The sequence below is a fragment of the Triticum urartu genome, chromosome 1A (genome assembly GCF_056163025.1).
Source record: "Triticum urartu cultivar PI428250 chromosome 1A, HENAU_Tu73, whole genome shotgun sequence".
Taxonomy (NCBI): domain Eukaryota; kingdom Viridiplantae; phylum Streptophyta; class Magnoliopsida; order Poales; family Poaceae; genus Triticum; species Triticum urartu.
In genome coordinates, this window is record NC_141873.1 from 425,155,370 (window position 1) to 425,174,168 (window position 18,799).

The following is an 18,799-nucleotide window of genomic DNA, read 5'->3' on the forward strand; positions in this document are numbered from 1 at the left end:
TGGCGGCGGCGGCGGCGACTTGGGGCGCGGCGCGGGTGAGGCGGCGGCGGGGCTGCGCGCTGCTGCTTGCTGCGGCTTAGGAGGAGAGGGCTTGGGTTTTGATGTGAGGAGAGGGGGGGGTAGAGGGGTATTTATATTGGTGAGGGGGGGATTACTTGGGGTAGGGGACAAGAAATAGAGTAGGAAAAGGAAAACGAAACAAAGGAAAGAGGGCTAGCCTAGAGTCCAATCGGACTCGGCTAGGGCGAGGCGAGGCGGCGGCTGGCGCCTGGCGCCTGGCGTGCAGCACTGCTGGGGGTGGCCGCTGGCTGGGCCTTTGGCCCGGCTGGCCTGCGGAAAGTTTTTTTTTAAATCGGTTTCGCGCGCAGAGAAACAAAAGAAAAACTATCTAAACGAACTCCGAAAAATCTAAAGTAAATTTTCCCCGACTCCTAAAAATGAGTCGAACAAAATGAACTTTACTGCGGACCTAAAATGCAATTTTCGAAAATGCGCATTTTTTCCCTATCCAAATAAAACAAACAAACTCCGGCAAACAAAATTTGATCTATTTATTAAATCTTCATTTTTCCTCAATTTTGGGAAAGTCATATTATTCCCTCTCTTATATTTTTGATATCGGAAAAATTATTGAAGATGAAATAAATAAATCAAATGATCCTCTTTTCAAATTCAAGAAAACTCTCAAATATGAAAATAACGAAATCTCCAACTCTCTCCGAAGGTCCTTGAGTTGCGTGAAATTTCTAGGATCGACCAAACTGCAAGAAAATAAGATATGCATGATGATCTAATGCATAACATTCCAAATTGAAAATTTGGGATGTTACAAACCTACCCCCCTTAAGATGAATCTCGCCCTCGAGATTCGGGTTGGTTAGAAAATAGGTGAGGGTGGTCCTTGAGCAAATCTTCTTCTCTTTCCCAGGTGGCTTCATCCTCTGAGTGGTGGTTCCACTGAACTTTGCAAAACTTGATAACCTTGCTGCGAGTAACTCTGCTGGCATAATCGAGAATCTTCACTGGTTTCTCTTCATACGTTAAGTCATCCTTCAACTGAATCGCTTCGAGTGGCACAGTATCTCTTAGCGGTATCTCCGCCATCTCGGTGTGACATTTCTTCAGCTGAGAAACATGGAATACATCATGAACTCCTGACAGTCCCTCTGGTAATTCCAACTTATAAGCGACTTCTCCCATACGTTGCAAGATCTTATACGGTCCAACGAAACGCGGTGCTAATTTTCCATTAACTCCAAAGCGCTTAACTCCTCGAAGTGGGGATACTCGAAGATAAACTCTGTCTCCGGTTTCGTAAACTGTTTCCTTGCGTTTAGAATCTGCGTAGCTCTTCTGCCTGGACTGGGCTACCTTGAGCCTATCGCGAATCAACTTAACTTTCCGTTCAGACTCCTTAATCAAATCTGGTCCAAAGAACTGACGGTCTCCAACTTCGTCCCATGACAACGGTGTCCTGCACCTCCTTCCGTATAAAGCTTCGAAAGGTACCATCTTCAAACTGGTTTGATAACTATTGTTGTAGGAAAACTCCGCATACGGCAAGTTATCGTCCCAACTAGATCCATAATCTAGTGCACAAGCTCTCAGCATATCTTCCAAAATCTGATTAACTCTCTCGGTCTGTCCATCTGTCTGCGGATGAAAAGCTGTGCTGAACTCTAGTCTGGTTCCTAAAGTTTCATGCAAGTGATTCCAAAACTTTGAGGTAAATTGGGTTCCTCTATCTGATATGATACTCCTCGGAACTCCATGTAAACAAATGATCCTAGTCATGTATATCTTTGCCAACTTAGCACTGGTGTAAGTGGTCTTAACTGGAATAAAGTGTGCTACCTTTGTCAAACGATCAACTACTACCCATATCGAGTCATAGCCTGCTTTCGTCCTGGGTAGTCCTGTGATAAAATCCATGCCTATCTTATCCCACTTCCATTCGGGTATCGGCAATGGTTGTAACAATCCTGCTGGCTTCTGATGTTCTGCCTTTACTCTCTGACATACGTCACAAACTGCTACATAGGCTGCAATATCCTTCTTCATTCCGGTCCACCAGAATGTCTCCTTCAAATCCAAATACATCTTGGTATTCCCTGGGTGAATCGAATACGGTGAATCATGTGCCTCTTGCAAAATCAACTTCCTGATCTCCGGGTCATTAGGCACATAAATACGGTCCTCAAACCATAGGGTATCGTGTTCATCCTCATGAAATCCCTTTGCTTTTCCTTCGCTCAATTTCTCTTTTATAGCAGCAATCTCCTTGTCAGATTTCTGGGCTTCTCTGATTTTATCCATCAATGTTGACTGAATCTCCAATGCTGCTACATAGCCTCTCGGAACTATTTCCAAACATAGCTCACGAAGGTTTTCTGCTAACTCCTTGGGTATTTTCCCTGTCATTAGAGTATTGACATGGCTCTTACGGCTCAATGCGTCAGCTACTGCATTAGCTTTTTCGGGATGGTAATGAAATCTCATGTCATAATCCTTGATGAGCTCCAACCATCTCCTTTGTCGGAGGTTCAACTCCTTCTGAGTAAAAATGTACTTCAAACTCTTGTGATCCGTGCACACCTCACAATGATTTCCAATGAGGAAATGTCTCCACGTTTTCAATGCATGCACTACAGCTGCTAACTCTAAATCATGCGTGGCATAATTCAACTCATGAGGCTTCAGTTGCCGTGAAGCATACGAAACAACTCTTCCTTTCTGCATAAGCACTGCTCCAAGTCCTCGACGTGAAGCGTCGCAATACACCTCATAATCCTTGGTCTGATCTGGCGAAATCAATACTGGTGAGGTAACCAAACGTTTCTTCAACTCCTGGAAACTAGCCTCACATTCCTCAGTCCATTTGAACTTAGTATCCTTCTTCAACAACTCCGTCATAGGCTTCGCAATCTTTGAGAAATTCTCAATGAATCTCCGGTAGTATCCCGCGAGTCCAAGAAAACTCTGGATCTCTCCAACTGTTGTTGGTGATTCCCATTCGGTTACTGTCTCAACCTTAGTGGGGTCAACTGCTATACCTTCTCCGGATATAACGTGTCCGAGGAATCCAACTTCCTTCAACCAAAACTCACATTTGCTGAATTTGGCGTATAACTGATGTTCCCTTAGTTTCTCCAAAACCAAACGCAAATGTTCCTTATGCTCCTCTTCATTCTTTGAATAAACCAGGATGTCATCAATGAACACTACGATGAACTTATCCAAAAACTCCATAAACACTTTGTTCATCAGGTTCATAAAATAGGCAGGTGCGTTAGTCAATCCAAATGACATAACGGTATACTCATACAGTCCATATCTTGTGGTGAATGCTGTCTTAGGTATGTCCTGCTCCCGAATCTTCAATTGATGGTACCCTGATCGCAAATCGATCTTGGAAAACACTTTAGCTCCTTGCAACCGATCAAACAGATCGTTGATCATTGGTAGTGGGTACTTATTCTTGATGGTTACTTCATTCAATCCCCGATAATCTACAACCATCCTTAATGAGCCATCCTTCTTTTCCACTAGAAGTACGGGTGATCCCCAAGGCAAAGAACTTGGGCGAATGTAACCTTTATCCAATAACTCCTTAATCTGGTTCTTAATTTCCACCAAATCCTTTGCTGGCATCCTATATGGTCTCTTTGATATTGGCCCAGTGCCTGGCAATAACTCAATCAAAAACTCAATGTCTCTATCCGGTGGCATGCCTGGCAATTCCTCAGGAAATACATCAGGAAAATCCTTTACCACTGGTACTTCCTCCTGCACAACTCCTGATAAGGAATTTACTTGTGTCCTGTTTGGCACATGCCGGGATACATACTTGATCCTTCTTCCTTCTGGTGTGGTAAGCAAAATTGTCTTACTGGCGCAATCGATGTTTCCTCCATACATCGACAGCCAATCCATACCAAGAATCACATTCAGACCTTGGGATTCCAGAATAATTAAATCCGTTGGGAAAACATGCCTTCCTATACTCAATGGCACTTGAAAACATCCTTGTCTGGCCATGTACTCTGCTCCTGGTGAGCTTACTAGCATAGGTGTTTTAAGAATCCTAGTGGGCAGGCTATACTTTTCCACAAATCCCCTTGATATGTATGAATGTGATGCACCAGTATCAAAAAGAACGAGTGCAGTAAATGACTTAACCAAAAACTTACCTATTACTGCATCGGGCTGATCTTCAATCTCCTCCACATTAACGTGGTTCACCTGTCCCCTATTGAAAGGGTTCGGCTTCTTCCCAGAGCTTCCATTGCCATTTCCATTCTGGCCTTCAGGACATTCATTTGCATAATGCCCTGGCTTCGAACACTTATAGCAAGTGACGTGGCTCAAATCCTTTTTGGCTGGGGTTGATGGGGTGGTCCGGTTCTGGCCGTTGCTTCCTCCATTCCCATTACCATTCTTGTGGCCATTATGGTTGTGCGAGCTACCTCCTCCATGGGTGTGCTGAAACTGAAATCCCGGTTTAGGGGCAAAACGGGGCTTCTGCTGGGCTCCAGGGTTATACTTCCCTTGTCCATACTTCCTCTTACGGTTCTCAATCTGCTGTTGCTTTCCTTCAATCATGATGGCACGATCTACCAACTCCTGGTAGTTGTTGAAACTCGCTACCATCAACTGCATGCTTAGTTCATCATTCAGTCCCTCTAGAAACTTCTCCTGCTTAGCTGCATCCGTAGCAACGTCATCTGGGGCATAACATGCTAACTTGCTGAAGTCGTCAACGTACTGGCCAACTGTCCTTCCTCCTTGGCGTAAGTTGCGAAACTCACGCTTCTTTATGGCCATAGCTCCTGCTGAAACATGGGTAGTGCGGAAAGCTTGCTGAAAATGATCCCATGTGACAGTGTCAACTGGGTAAGTGGCTGTGAAATTCTCCCACCATGCTGCCGCGGGTCCGTCAAGCTGGTGAGCGGCAAACTTCACCTTTTCACCATCCGTGCATCCTGCAGTGGTCAACTCCCTTCCTACCTTGCGGAGCCAATCATCTGCTACTATCGGCTCGGTGCTACTAGAAAACACCGGCGGATTTAGCCTAAGGAAACGGGCTAAGTGGTCAACAGGTGGTGGTGGTGGTTGTGGGTTGTTGTTGTTGTTCTATTGGTTCTGGACTAACATCTGCATCAATTGATTCTGCTGCTGGATCAACTGAGTGAGCTCCGGTGGGAATCCATTATCCCGTCTCGGAGGCATCTGAGGGTTTAGAAAAGACGAGAATTAAGAATAGAGTGTGGTCTAAAGGGAAAACACTACCCCAATGCACATGAGCAAATGCACACAAAATCACTTCATTCAATCAAACAAGGGCTTACAAACGATTCTAAAACTATCTCAAAAGTGCTCGACTATAATGTTTACATGGGGGAAATACTACTACTATCTGGTGGTCATCTAGAAATTTGAACCGGTGGAAGACTCCATGATATCTGCTCCAGCTTCGTCTTCAAAGTCGGGTTCACTTGGATCCGAATCGGTGTCATCGATGATGATGTAGTTGTCCGGACATGCGACGTACTCGTCGTCCTCCTGAATGCTAACTTCCTCTTGAGTTCTTCAATCTCCTGCTTAAGATCGCCATTGTGCCTTGCTAGAGCTACGATCTCGTCCATGTAGTCCTTGCGTGTAGACTTCAGTTCTCCTTCTAGCTCGATGATCCTTGCCTTCGCATTCTTCAACTCTATCATGTCATTGCACATCTGGTTCTCGTGGCGTCGAATGTGCTGGTTTAACTCCTGGATGAAAGATGTAATGGATCTATCCTTCTTGGTGCTGACTAACTCCCATTTTTCATCTCGGCGTCCGCAAATCTGGTAGATAGTGTCTTTGAGGTCTTCTTGGTAAACTTCTCCAATGCGTCCCATGGTGATATGAGCTGCCATGCTCCTTCCCAGACTCCAGGTTGGTGCATTGAAAACACTATCTATAGGCTTCGTGGTTGGCGCGAATGTTCTTCCCGGAACGTGAGCTTGAATCTTCCAGCGCTCCTCTTCAGGCAGAGTGGCGTTGAAGGTTCCCGTGAAGCTTGGTAATCCAATGTTCAGGTACTTGGTGACTTCCTTCAGGTGAAATCCAAATGGTGTGCCTTCATCCGGTTGAGCGTACTTAATCTTCGCGTTCGTCATCCTAAAAGAGTAGAAAAGATGAGGAGTTAGAAAATGAGAAGAGAATGGTGATCTATGGCTTTAACTTAGTGGTCGTGTCCTACAGTCAGCGTGTACTCTGATACCATCTCTGTGGCGACCCGACCCGAATGGATCAAGTCTATTGTGCTCGGGTGTCATCCCTGGATCAGTAATGCTGACACCACACAGTACATCAAAGGATTTATAGCAGAGTGGCAATCACACACTTATTACATCGTTGTCTCAAACAGAACTTATTACAATAAAAATGGCTTAAGGCCATCTAATAACGATAACAGCGGAAGACTCGGAAGATAAATGGGTCCATCAACTCCAACGGCATCACTGAGTATAGAACCACGACCTAAAAGCACCTTACTCGTCGTCTAAAAAGTCTGCAACATGAGAAGTTGCAGCCCGAAAACGGGTCAGCACATGGAATATGCTGGCAATGTAACACATAGAGAGTAATGGTATGAAACAGCTATACTACATGCATATATGGCTGGTGGAAAGCTCTATGGTTACAGTTTTTGCGTAAAGCCAGTTTTTCCCTACTGCAAAGGAATAAATTTATTTAACTATCATGGTGGTTGTGAAACATCGAGAATGGTTGACAGCATTCCGATCCCAATTAAGTGAACAATTAAAACCCAACAACATTAATTAGAAGTAACATGTTGAGATTCACATGATATTCAAGTACTAGATACTCAAGTTGTCCATAGCCGGGGACACGGCTAATCATGATTAGTTTGTACACTCTGCAGAGGTTTGCGCACTTTTCCCCACAAGACTCGATCGCCTCCGTTTGGTTTCTCGCACTACAGGGTGTTTGAGAAGACGGATGACCGAGACATAGTCTTTCAGAAGCGCTAGCACCTTACGATCGGGTAGACCGGTACACCTACATCCCCTACATCTGCTAGTCTACCACTGTAAGAGTTCGCACAACTTAGTCAACTATGCCAGAGCCCATAATGGCTTGTGGCTGCACACGGAAGTTACTAGCATGAATGATCTTATGATCCCTTTGAGCCTGGGTGGCGGTCCCAAAAAAAACAGGCAAGTCCTGATAGACATCAGGTGCCTCAATCCACCCAGATGTGTATTTAAGTTGCCACCTTAGATAAACCATTAAAATTATCAACTCACATCTGTCATGGATATCACTCACCCAATCCACGTCTACTAGCATAGCATGGCATAATAAGCAAACGTAGAAGTAACTCCCAAAGGTTTCATAGTAATACAGGTGATAGGTACTACCTCATCTACTTCCCATCCCACAATTTAATTAGATCCTAATCATGCAGTGTGAGAGGATTGATATAATGCAATAAAACATGGGTTGTAGAAAAGGTATGATCAAAGTGTTACTTGCCTTGCTGATGATCCGCGAGACCTAGGGAATCGAAGTAACAAGCGGCGCAATCCGGGTGATCTATCGCAGACAAACAACAAGCATACAATAAGTACTCATCTAATGCACAGGTAAAACTCGAACAAGAGAACGAACCAGAAAGTTCAACTTAAGAACTCCGGTTGCAAAATAAAGAACGAACCGAACAAAGAAACGGAAAACAAACGGCGAAAGAAAACAACTCGGTTCTAGCAAGTTGAAACTAGGTCAAATTTTACCGGGGCAAAAACTTGTTTAAGTTGGTTAGACGGAACAGCGGTTTCGAAACGAAACTCCAGGAGCTTGCATCACCTGATTCCGATAAACGAGCGAGAAGAAAGACTAGAACGAAGATCGGATCTGAGATCGCGATCGCGGAATAAATCCAACGAGAAGGAAAAGAAGAACGGTTAAACGAACGAACGTTCGTTAACCTAGAAGAATCCGGTGATCACATTCGTTAGGACGAACGGTCCGGCAAACGGTCCAAAGGCAACTAAATCGGAAAAGAAAACGAATCCGATCTAGGGTTTCGGAGAAGAAAACCGAAATGAAAAACCGATCTAGAAAACGAATCAGAAGAGAAGAAAAGAATCGGAACGATTAGAAGAAAACGATCCGAGGAAAAGAGACGCGGGGCAACCTCCGGCGAGGTCTCCGGCGAGGGGCTCCGGCGGCGTGGCGGCGGCGGCGACGACTTGGGGCGCGGCGCGGGTGAGGCGGCGGCGGGGCTGCGCGCTGCTGCTTGCTGCGGCTTAGGAGGAGAGGGCTTGGGTTTTGATGTGAGGAGAGGGGGGGTAGAGGGGTATTTATATTGGTGAGGGGGGGATTACTTGGGGTAGGGGACAAGAAATATAGTAGGAAAAGGAAAACGAAACAAAGGAAAGAGGGCTAGCCTAGAGTCCAACCGGACTCGGCTAGGGCGAGGCGAGGCGGCGGCTGGTGCCTGGCGCCTGGCGCACAGCGCTGCTGGGGGCGGCGGCTGGCTGGGCCTTTGGCCCGGCTGGCCTGCGGAAAGTTTTTTTTTTAAATCGGTTTCGCGTGCAGAGAAACAAAAGAAAAACTATCTAAACGAACTCCGAAAAATCTAAAGTAAATTTTCCCCGACTCCTAAAAATGAGTCGAACAAAATGAACTTTACTCCGGACCTAAAATGCAATTTTCGAAAACGCGCATTTTTTTCCCTATCCAAATAAAACAAACAAACTCCGGCAAACAAAATTTGATCTATTTATTAAATCTTCATTTTTCCTCAATTTTGGGAAAGTCATATTATTCCCTCTCTTATATTTTTGATATTGGAAAAATTATTGAAGATGAAATAAATAAATCAAATAATCCTCTTTTCAAATTCGAGAAAACTCTCAAATATGAAAATAACGAAATCTCCAACTCTCTCCGAAGGTCCTTGAGTTGCGTGAAATTTCTAGGATCGACCAAAATGCAAGAAAATAAGATATGCATGATGATCTAATGCATAACATTCCAAATTGAAAATTTGGGATGTTACATTGTGACTTTGTGTTCGGTGGTGCTTTATTTATAAAGCGGGGCGAAAGCCTTTTTCGATATAGATAGAAAGGGTTTCCCTTTGAAGATGGTGCTCCTGTTGTTACGTTACTTCGAATGGAACCCTCACTTGACTAAGCATAATTGAAGACGCCGAGAGTAAGTAATCCCCTTTTCTAATCACACTTGATAAGGAGTTGTTCGGTTAACCACCAGCTACGCCAAGTCCAAAGGTCCGCGGAGTACCTATTTCCCCGCATCATGAATTTGAACCGCGGCTCCGGCTGCTCCAAGAGCGGAGCGGCAGGGACTCCAAACAGACTCTAAATCTCAATTATGTCTTCGTCGTTAATGATATACTCCCTCTATTTCTAAATACAAGTCTTTATAGAGATTCAATAGGAACCACATACAGAAGTATATAGACTTATTTTAAAATATAGATTCACTCATTTTGCTTCGCATGTAGTCCATTTTTTAGAAAGTATGTAGTCCATATTAGATATCTAAAAAGACTTATATTTAGGAACAAAGATAGTAATTCATAAGGACTTACGTTGAGATCCATCCAGAATTTTCTTCTTAATTTTTTTATTCATTTCTTGCACGTTATGTCATTTGATTGAGACTTAGTTAAGTCTCAGTCGACTAAGATATAGTTGAGTAATGATTAGAAATATTGCAAAACAAAATGCTTGTTGGACACTTTCAAAAACTATGCTTCGCTAGACGCTAGGCGATGCAAAGTGAGAAGAAAGCCACTGCGATGTCCGTCGTGGCAACTAATAACTAGTCCTTACAAAGGAAATCCAATTCGACTCTTAGGAGCATATTATTATATTATGTTTTCATATTTATAATTCGGTTGTATTATAATATTTTTATATTCGTAATTAAGTGTTTATATTTCATGCTATAACTGCTATGATCCTGAAATATGTGATTAGGAAAACTCATATGCACGTGTGAAATGATAAAAGGATAAAATAAAGGTTCCCAGTCTCGCCTAAGACTAGCTCGGGTGTTGTTGGTGATCACATTTTCTGGATCTTAGGATATCGTTAAGTGTAACGATAGTCCTAAAACAATATTGAGATTATGACGTTGGAAGAACAATCATATTGAATCGACCCAAACTCATTTGTTATAAATTGAGATAATATCATATGTAATCAATTGTAATAACACGGAGTGTTAACATGTGATTTTGCTCTTTAGACCATGAGAGTATCGTAGTCATTTCTTACTGTACTGTGGACTTCGGGGTTGCTCAAAAGTCACCTGTAACACGGTGATCATAACGACAACTTATAGATTCATCGGAAAGTCTGACAAGGGACTAGATAACTCGAGAGTGGGATTTCCTCCTCCGACGATGGAAAGATATTCTTAGGGCTCTCTCGGTGTGACAGGATCCATCATCGTCTGGCCAGACACAGGTGACTATGTCACGGAGATGCCGGAACACAATAATGAGAAAGAAGAAGAAAACCGGTAACGAGGATTTCAGTATAGTAAGCATGTGATGACTTAGGAGGATACCGATGCATTCCGGGTTTTGTAAAGTGGCACGAAGCAAAGAGAACATCACATGATAACCAAAGGTTCGCTGGTTCGCTCAAATATCATTCGTGTGCTCATAGGGATTGATATGGACGTCCATGGTTTCGTTGTCGGTCATTGAACAAATGGTTTCGTTTATGTATACGAGTTACCGAACCTACGAGGTCACAAGCTTAAGGCAATCACTATTTGTTGAGTGTTAGTAGGACAGGACTAATCAGGAGTAATGAGAATATATTTGTGGAATTGTTTCATTAATATTCAGAATAGTTATGAGAGGATCCGGAAGCATTTTGGGGTCACCGAAATGGTTTCGGTGAATATTGGGTAATACAGGGTATTACCGATAATTATATATAGATGGAAAATGTTTTCGAAGATGTTAAATTATATATAAAAGGGTATAATAATAGAAGAATTTTATATTTAATTTAATACCAACGGATCTTAAAAAAGACCAAGTGATGGAACGCTATTTGGGTCACTTGGGCCCAAGTGGAGGTGGCGCCCTCCTTTCCACTTAGGAAAGGGAGGGAAGCCGATCTGGAGGGGGATTCCCCCTCCTTGGCCGGCCAAAGGGAGGGATTTTTGTCCCTTGTGGCGCCCCTTCTCCTTCTCCCTTCAACTTATATATACTTGAGGACTTTGGCCCTTTGAATACACAAGTTTTGGAGCCTTCTCTAGTTTTTCTAGTTCTAGTTCTAGTTGGTCCTAGTTGACTAATTAGAGCTAGGCTAATCCTATTGCCCTTATAATTAGAAATCCTGTGTGGTTCTTATCTCCTCCCTCTAATTCTCCGGTGACGATTAGCTATAGACGGCGAAACACTGCCGGATTGTGAATGATGCACTCTTGCAACCAAGTAGAGAGGCCGTGCTTTCGGTCTTTAGTTCGAGGGACTATTCATGGGTAATACGAGGGATCATTCATTGACAGTTTGAGGGACCCCAAGTACGATCTACACCCACATGTTCTTCTTCCGCTGCAACTCGGTGACGGTAACAATCGTGATCCTAACCTGTTATGCATCTTCATATTGATTTTGGGTGATCGTAGGCACGATTTTTTTTTATTTCTACTATGTTTCCCAACAAATACTTATAATTAAAACAGGCATGAGTATGAGGACTTGTTTCTTACAACCATATATTTGTGATCATGATCATCATGATCATAATTTGTGCCCTGGAAGACACCCGTTAAGACGTGCTTGTAACAAACGAAGTAGGGATGTGTCCAAATTGCTTCTTGAGCGGTCCAGACCTGCATCAAGAGTCAATTGTCCAACCGTAGACTCTTACCATCGCGTGGGGTTACCTCGGTTATTAAGATAAACCAGACAAATTCATTGGGCGTTTAATGACTACCCCTCATGTATCCTCAAGGATTGGCTTTTCGCTACCACACAAAACCTTTCTGTCACTGGTGTTTAGAATATATAACATTCGGCATCCTCCTAGCTCCTAACCCCCTCCTTGATCAAACTCCATGATCATGGGTACCTATAGGGTCGAAGAACGAGAAAGAGACAAAATACAACTATGATGCAATTTATACGCATATGTGATGTTAATTCAAGTCATTCCATCGATCCCTTATACAAATACGTCAGGTTGTAAGGCTATGCCTCAACTCATTGCCTTATGGATTACTCATACATGGCAATCGGATTGCAAGAAGCAATCATTGGAGAAGACGTAAAGATGAATGCTTTGTTGATAATATGTCTTACAGTGGTTGTCGGATGCGATACATGATTACAAGTATGACTAACTTGCAGGTGGTTTGCTGCGTTATGGAGATGATGGTGGCTATGAAGATGAGATGGGAAATGATGGTGGTTAGGGTTGGAGAATGACTTCTGTTACGGTGATGCAGATTCTCGCGGCTGCCCTTGGCAAGTCATGTACCGTTTATAAAAGTTGTTGGGGTGGACGTCACGGTGCTATTGACGGTAGATATTGTCTTGTGTTATGTGTTATGTTGGTGCTGGTGCGCCTCCCATTTGATTTATTCTATCTTCATTTTGTTTTTTTCATCTATATGATTGATTTTTACCATGTATAGTCTTTTTCCCGTGAAAATAAAATAAAGAGAAAATTCTGCAATCTAGCATTAATTAGTCATTAGTGGCAATATCGGAGGAATATCTTAGATTTTATGAAATAAACTAGTTTGAACAAGGATGTGATGAGCGTAAAAAATACACTCATCTTTTGGGCCCCTTCCAGTGCCGCGGGGAACACCAGGTTCGGTTCACTGGATCAGACAATTAGGCACCACGACGTCGTTCCCCTTCTTCAAGGTGTTGTCTTGTTTGCTCGGCATCCCCGATGTTGGATATCGAGATATGGGTCGTCACATCGGTTTGGGCTATCTCTCAAGGTGTGGACATCCAGGGTGTTGTATACGTCCTCACCGATGCTTCCCCCATGGCTTCCGCCTTTGGCCCATCTGATTCATGCAACCCACTCGCTGATATCTAGGCGCTCTAGGTAGGAGTACGTTGATTCGGCCATGTCCGAGGTCATGGCCGCTCAGAGGTGGTGCCTCGTGTTGGTCGTGCCATAGTCTGGATGTCCTGAGCCCTGCCTCCTTGCATTCTGTGGCCGAGGGCCGGGCTAGGTGGGTTTCATCCAAATACTCCATCCGTTCTTAAATATAAGTCTTTTTAGACATTTCAAACAGACTACAACATACGGATGTATGTAGACATATGTTAGAGTATAGATTCACTTATTTTGCTCCGTATGTAGTCACTTGTTGAATTCTATAAAAAGACTTATATTTTGGAAGGGAAAACTTTGTTTTTGCCACTGTAGTTTTTGCCTACTTTGCATATGCCACTCTAGAATTTGAGATATCACTTCTGCCACTCTTAGTTTTTGACAATACATCACAAATGTCATTCCGTGGCAAAAGCAATAACTTTTCATTTCACTTTTGCCACTCTTAGATTTTGATAATGTATCACAATTGTCATTCTAAAATTATTGCTTTTGCCATAGAATGGCAATTGTGATGTATTGTCAAAAACTAAGAGTGGCAAAAGTAAAATGTCAAATTGTAGAGTAGCATAAGCAAAGTTGGCAAAAACTAGAGTGGCAAAAACAAAGTTTTCCCATTTTGAAACGGAGGGAGTATCTTTTATTAGATTGAATTTCACTAATTTATATACATCTTCGAGTTACCTTGGGTATCAAGAAGCCATTGTGAAAATTGATAAGCAGAGGTTTAGATGTTGATCTGATTTATCCCTTGAGAAATGAGAAATGAAAGATAGCCAATACAATTGAAAAAATTAAGTGCAGCATGAGGCGTTGTGCTTGCACACACAACTCTCACTAAATTTAATCATATATTATTTCTTCCCCCCACTACAACGCACAAGCATATGTGCTAGTATAATATAAATCAACACACATTTTAATTATTGATACCCCCTCCCCCCTCTCATTTTATAATGTAGTGCGTATGAATTTTTTGAAAAGTCAAACCTTGTAAATTTTGACCGAGTTTATAGAAGAAACTATTTATATCTACAATACCAAATATATAATATATTAACCTAATGATATACTACAATGGGCATTTTAGATGTTAACCTTTTTCTCCATAAACTTGGTCAAAGTTTATGAGATTTGATTTTTCAAAAAAAATTATATACACTACGTTAATGAAACGGAGAGACTACAAGATAGTCTGTTAAGATTTATTAGTTAGTACGCAGCATACAAATAGTTGCTGCGGATATTTCTACGTGCAGGCACAACATACATTTCGTTCAGATTTATTGGTACACAGCATTTCGCCGTCGCTCCACAAGTGGGTAGTGGCTAACCCACTCACCAAGCCACCATTTCTTTGTATGAGCGGGGCAGAACAGAGCAAAAGGTTGCCATGCCACTCCAAGAGTAGTTTGCCGCGCCGCGCGCTTGCTTTATTTCTTTCTGGTATCGCCGCGCTTTTACCGGCTGCTGATGCGCAGCGGCCGAACCATTGTCGGGGGTGGGCACGGGTACGGGTAGCTGAGCTGCTGCGGCGGCGGAGCAGACGCGTACGGTGCAGCGGCCGCCGCCAGGTACCCCGTCGCTCCAACCTGCTGGTACTGGCCGGCGGGTGGGTGGATGACTCCTCCGAGCTTGTAGGAGAGGTTGAGCACGCCGCGAACCTTGTTAGAGCCGACCTTGCGCACCTTGTAGGCGCCTTGCGTGGCGCCGGTTGGCTCGTCGCCGGCGCCGGCTAGGATCTCGGTGAGCGGGAGGATCACCTCGCCCACGTCGCGGTCGCCGAGGGGGCGCTCTGTGCGGAGGAGCACGCGCAGAGCGCCGCTGCCGGAGCCGGAGGCTGGGACCGTGACGCGGACAGTGGCGTTCCAGGTGGGGTTGCGGCCGCCGGTGCGGTCGGCGAGGACCCGCTCCCGGGAGATGGGGTCGCCGGCGAGGTAGACGACCGCGTAGACCTCCATCTTGGAGACGAGGTTGACGTCCCTGAGGTCCCTCGCGGAGACCAGGGTGACATCCACCGTCCTGCTCGCCATGATCGTCGACCGACCGTGCACTCGATCACTCGATCGCGTCGCGGTTCTGCTCGTGCGTTGTTGCCTGCCTGCTCCGTTCCTCGGTCCGTGTATATGTAGAGGAGGGCAGCGTACGCCTACGTGCCAGCCATATGGGACGAGGTGCGCCATCACTGACGACCATTAACAACTGGCTCGAGCGCAGCCACTGCTTTTGCGTCGACAGGGAAGCAGATTCCGGGCGTGATTTGTCATTTGTTAATCCTTCTTCCATACTTTGATCAGATCATGTTGCCGGCGATTCTTCTCTTAATGTATGCTGTGCTACATGATCGATATGCCGGTCGACGTGGAAAAACCACCCAGCGGAAATGATTCCATGACCTCATTAATCTGCATCTGTGCTACAAGGATTACAATGACAAGGGGTACTTTGGGACAAGTTTTGCATTTTCCAAGCAAAGAGATGGCTGTATGCAGCGGCGGATCTAGCAACTTATCAAAGCATGGGCACATAACAATCCTTTTTTTACGGGGGTGGGCACAACACAAACTAAAGTGGTGCACTTTGATCTATCGAGAAAGACAAGAACCATATATTGAATAAAAATCATGTCAATACAAGTGTTGATATTTCATACTCCATCCGTCCCAAAATTCTTATCTTAAATTTGTCTAAATACGGATGTATTTAGTCATGTTTTAGTATTAGATATATCCGTATCTACACAAATCTAAGACAAGAACTTTGGAACGAAGGGAGTAGATTATTACTTATATTTCAATGTTCACCCACACGGCCACACACCATGTGGATACCCCACCGAGAATGTACAAGATACATAAATGGTTATTAGTAAATTGTATTTTTAACTTGTTTATGTTCAAGAATCAACTATCGACGGGGTTACACATAGCAACGTGGTTAGTGATGAGTACGCAGGGGGGGTTATGTACGACGGCTTTATATCGAAGGTCATCGTATCATTGACAAAGTTTCTTCACGCAGGAGCGAATGAGTTACAAACCATTGGGGGGGGGGGGTGCTTTGATTCCTTGAGAAATGACCAAGACTAGAGAGGAGGTGGGAGGATTGAACTAGGTAGTTTTTTGTCATTTAGGTTATATGCAAAGAGAGTTTTGGCTCAGTGGTTGGGTATGCGGTTGTGCATCATAACGACCCGAGTTCAATTCCTAAAATTGACAGGTGATGCACATGGGTTTTCTTCCGTTTATTGAGGATCAAGTTTGGTGTGTGGTGGAACCGCGTATCAAGAAATATCTTGATACTCATTTAAAAAAATTCTGAGGACCATGTTTATCTTGGTACTCATACTAAAATGGCCGTATGCATCCCTAGTTGATGCAGAGGCCGGGATGTGAAATTCTCTTCCATTTTTAAGACGCCAGGAGACCCGGTGACTGGCGACTCGGGGGATCCCATCTCACCCGCAGGGGGCTCAAACAATTTGCCTCCCGTCTCGCCGCCACCGGAGGCCACCGTCGGTGAAGCTGGCGCTGGGGCCAAGGATGGTGGTGGTGGGGCGTTCCACGGGTGAGGCTCGGCCTCCATCCATGGCGATCTCGTGATGGCGACTTTGGGCGACACTGGTGGCGCTTGGTGCGGTTTCCGTCCTGTGCTGTCCAGGAGGAAGCCGTTCTTCGCCGTCCACCGGTGCATGATGGCCGCCGCAACAAGCGCAAGTGCAGGCTCCAGGGATGGTGCACATGGTTCCAGCACCCTGATTCAGATCAGGTGTCGATCCGGCGACATCAACGGCAGCCCCACTGATCTATTGATCTAGGGGTTAGTCCATGCCGGCCTGCCTTGGTCCGAGCTCCTACATCTTCATAGGCCAACCCCTGCTGGCCGCCTTTGGTTCCCTTGTCCAAATTGCGGCAGGGTAAACCCAGGGTCCCTTCGATGACATGCTATGTGTGGTGATCACTTCAGCCTGCGGCAGTGGCCTCGCTGCAGATTATCATCATCGACAGATTTTGTGAGAGTTTTATCTAAAGGAAATATGCCCTAGAGGCAATAATAAAGTTGTTATTTATATTTCCTTATATCATGATAAATGTTTATTATTCATGCTAGAATTGTATTAACCGGAAACTTAGTACATGTGTGAATACATAGACAAAACAGAGTGTCCCTAGTATGCCTCTACTTGACTAGCTCGTTAATCAAAGATGGTTAAGTTTCCTGAGCATAAACATGTGTTGTCATTTGATGAATGGGATCACTCATTAGAGAATGATGTGATGGACAAGACTCATCCGTTAGCTTAGCATAATGACCGTTTAGTTTTATTGCTATTACTTTCTTCATGACTTATACATATTCCTCTGACTATGAGATTATGCAACTCCCGAATACCGGAGGAACACATTGTGTGCTATCAAACGTCACAACGTAAGTGTGTGATTATACAGATGCTCTACAGGTGTCTCCGAAGGTGTTTGTTGAGTTGGCATAGATCGAGATTAGGATTTGTCACTCCGAGTATCGGAGAGGTATCTATGGGCCCTCTCGGTAATGCACATCACTATAAGCCTTGCAAGCAATGTGACTAATGAGTTAGTTACGGGTTGATGCATTACGGAACGAGTAAATAGACTTACCGGTAACGAGATTGAACTAGGTATGATGATACCGACAATCGAATCTCGGGCAAGTAACATACCGATGACAAAGGGAATGGCGTATGTTGTTATGCGGTTTAACCGATAAAGATCTTCGTAGAATATGTAGGAGCCAATATGAGAATCTAGGTTCTGCTATTGGTTATTGACCGGAGATATGTCTTGGTCATGTCTACATAGTTCTCGAACCCATAGGGTCCGCACGCTTAACGATCGATGATGATTTGTATTATGAGTTATGTGTTTTGGTGACCGAAGTTTGCTCGGAGTCCCGGATGAGATCACGGACATGATGAGGAGTCTTGGAATGGTTGAGAGGTAAAGATTCATACATTGGAAGGTTGTATTCGGACATCGGAATGGTTCCGAGTGATTCGGGGATTTTTTCGGGGTACCGAGGGGTTACCGGAACACCCCCCGGGGGGAATATTGGGCCTACATGGGCCATAGGGGAGAGGGGAGGCAACCCACAAGGGGTAGTCGCGCCCGCTCCCTATAGGGAGTCCGAATTGGACTAGGGAGGGGGGCGCGTCCCCCCTTTCCTTCTCCTCTTCCTCTTCCTTCCCTCTTCCCCCCCTCCGCAAAAGGAAAGGGAGTCCAACTAGGATTGAGAGTCCTAGTTGGACTCCCCCCTTTGGCGTGCCCCAAGGCCGGCCGCCTCCTCCCCTCCTCCTTTATATATGGGGGCAGGGGGCACCCCAAAGGTGTTGGGGAATGTAGTAATTTCAAAAAAATTCCTACGCACACGCAAGATCATGGTGATGCATAGCAACGAGAGGGGAGAGTGTGTCCACGTACCCTCGTAGACCGAAAGGGGAAGCGTTAGCACAACGCGGTTGATGTAGTCGTACATCTTCACAATCCGACCGATCAAGTACCGAACACACGACACCTTCGAGTTCTGCACACGTTCAACTCGATGACGTCCCTCGAACTCCAATCCAGCCGAGCTTTGAGGGAGAGTTCCGTTAGCACGACGGCGTGGTGACGATGTTGATGTTC

At 44.6% G+C, this 18,799-nt stretch overlaps 1 protein-coding gene across 1 annotated transcript; it reads right to left on the reverse strand.

The window, feature by feature from the left end:
* Positions 1-14,316: 14,316 nt before the first annotated feature.
* LOC125534943 (protein SRC2-like) lies at positions 14,317-15,262 on the reverse strand. Its single transcript, XM_048698001.2, has one exon. The coding sequence runs from the start codon at positions 15,170-15,172 to the stop codon at positions 14,600-14,602; it is 573 nt and encodes a 190-aa protein (XP_048553958.2). The 5' UTR covers positions 15,173-15,262; the 3' UTR covers positions 14,317-14,599.
* Between the last annotated feature and the right edge of the window lie 3,537 nt (positions 15,263-18,799).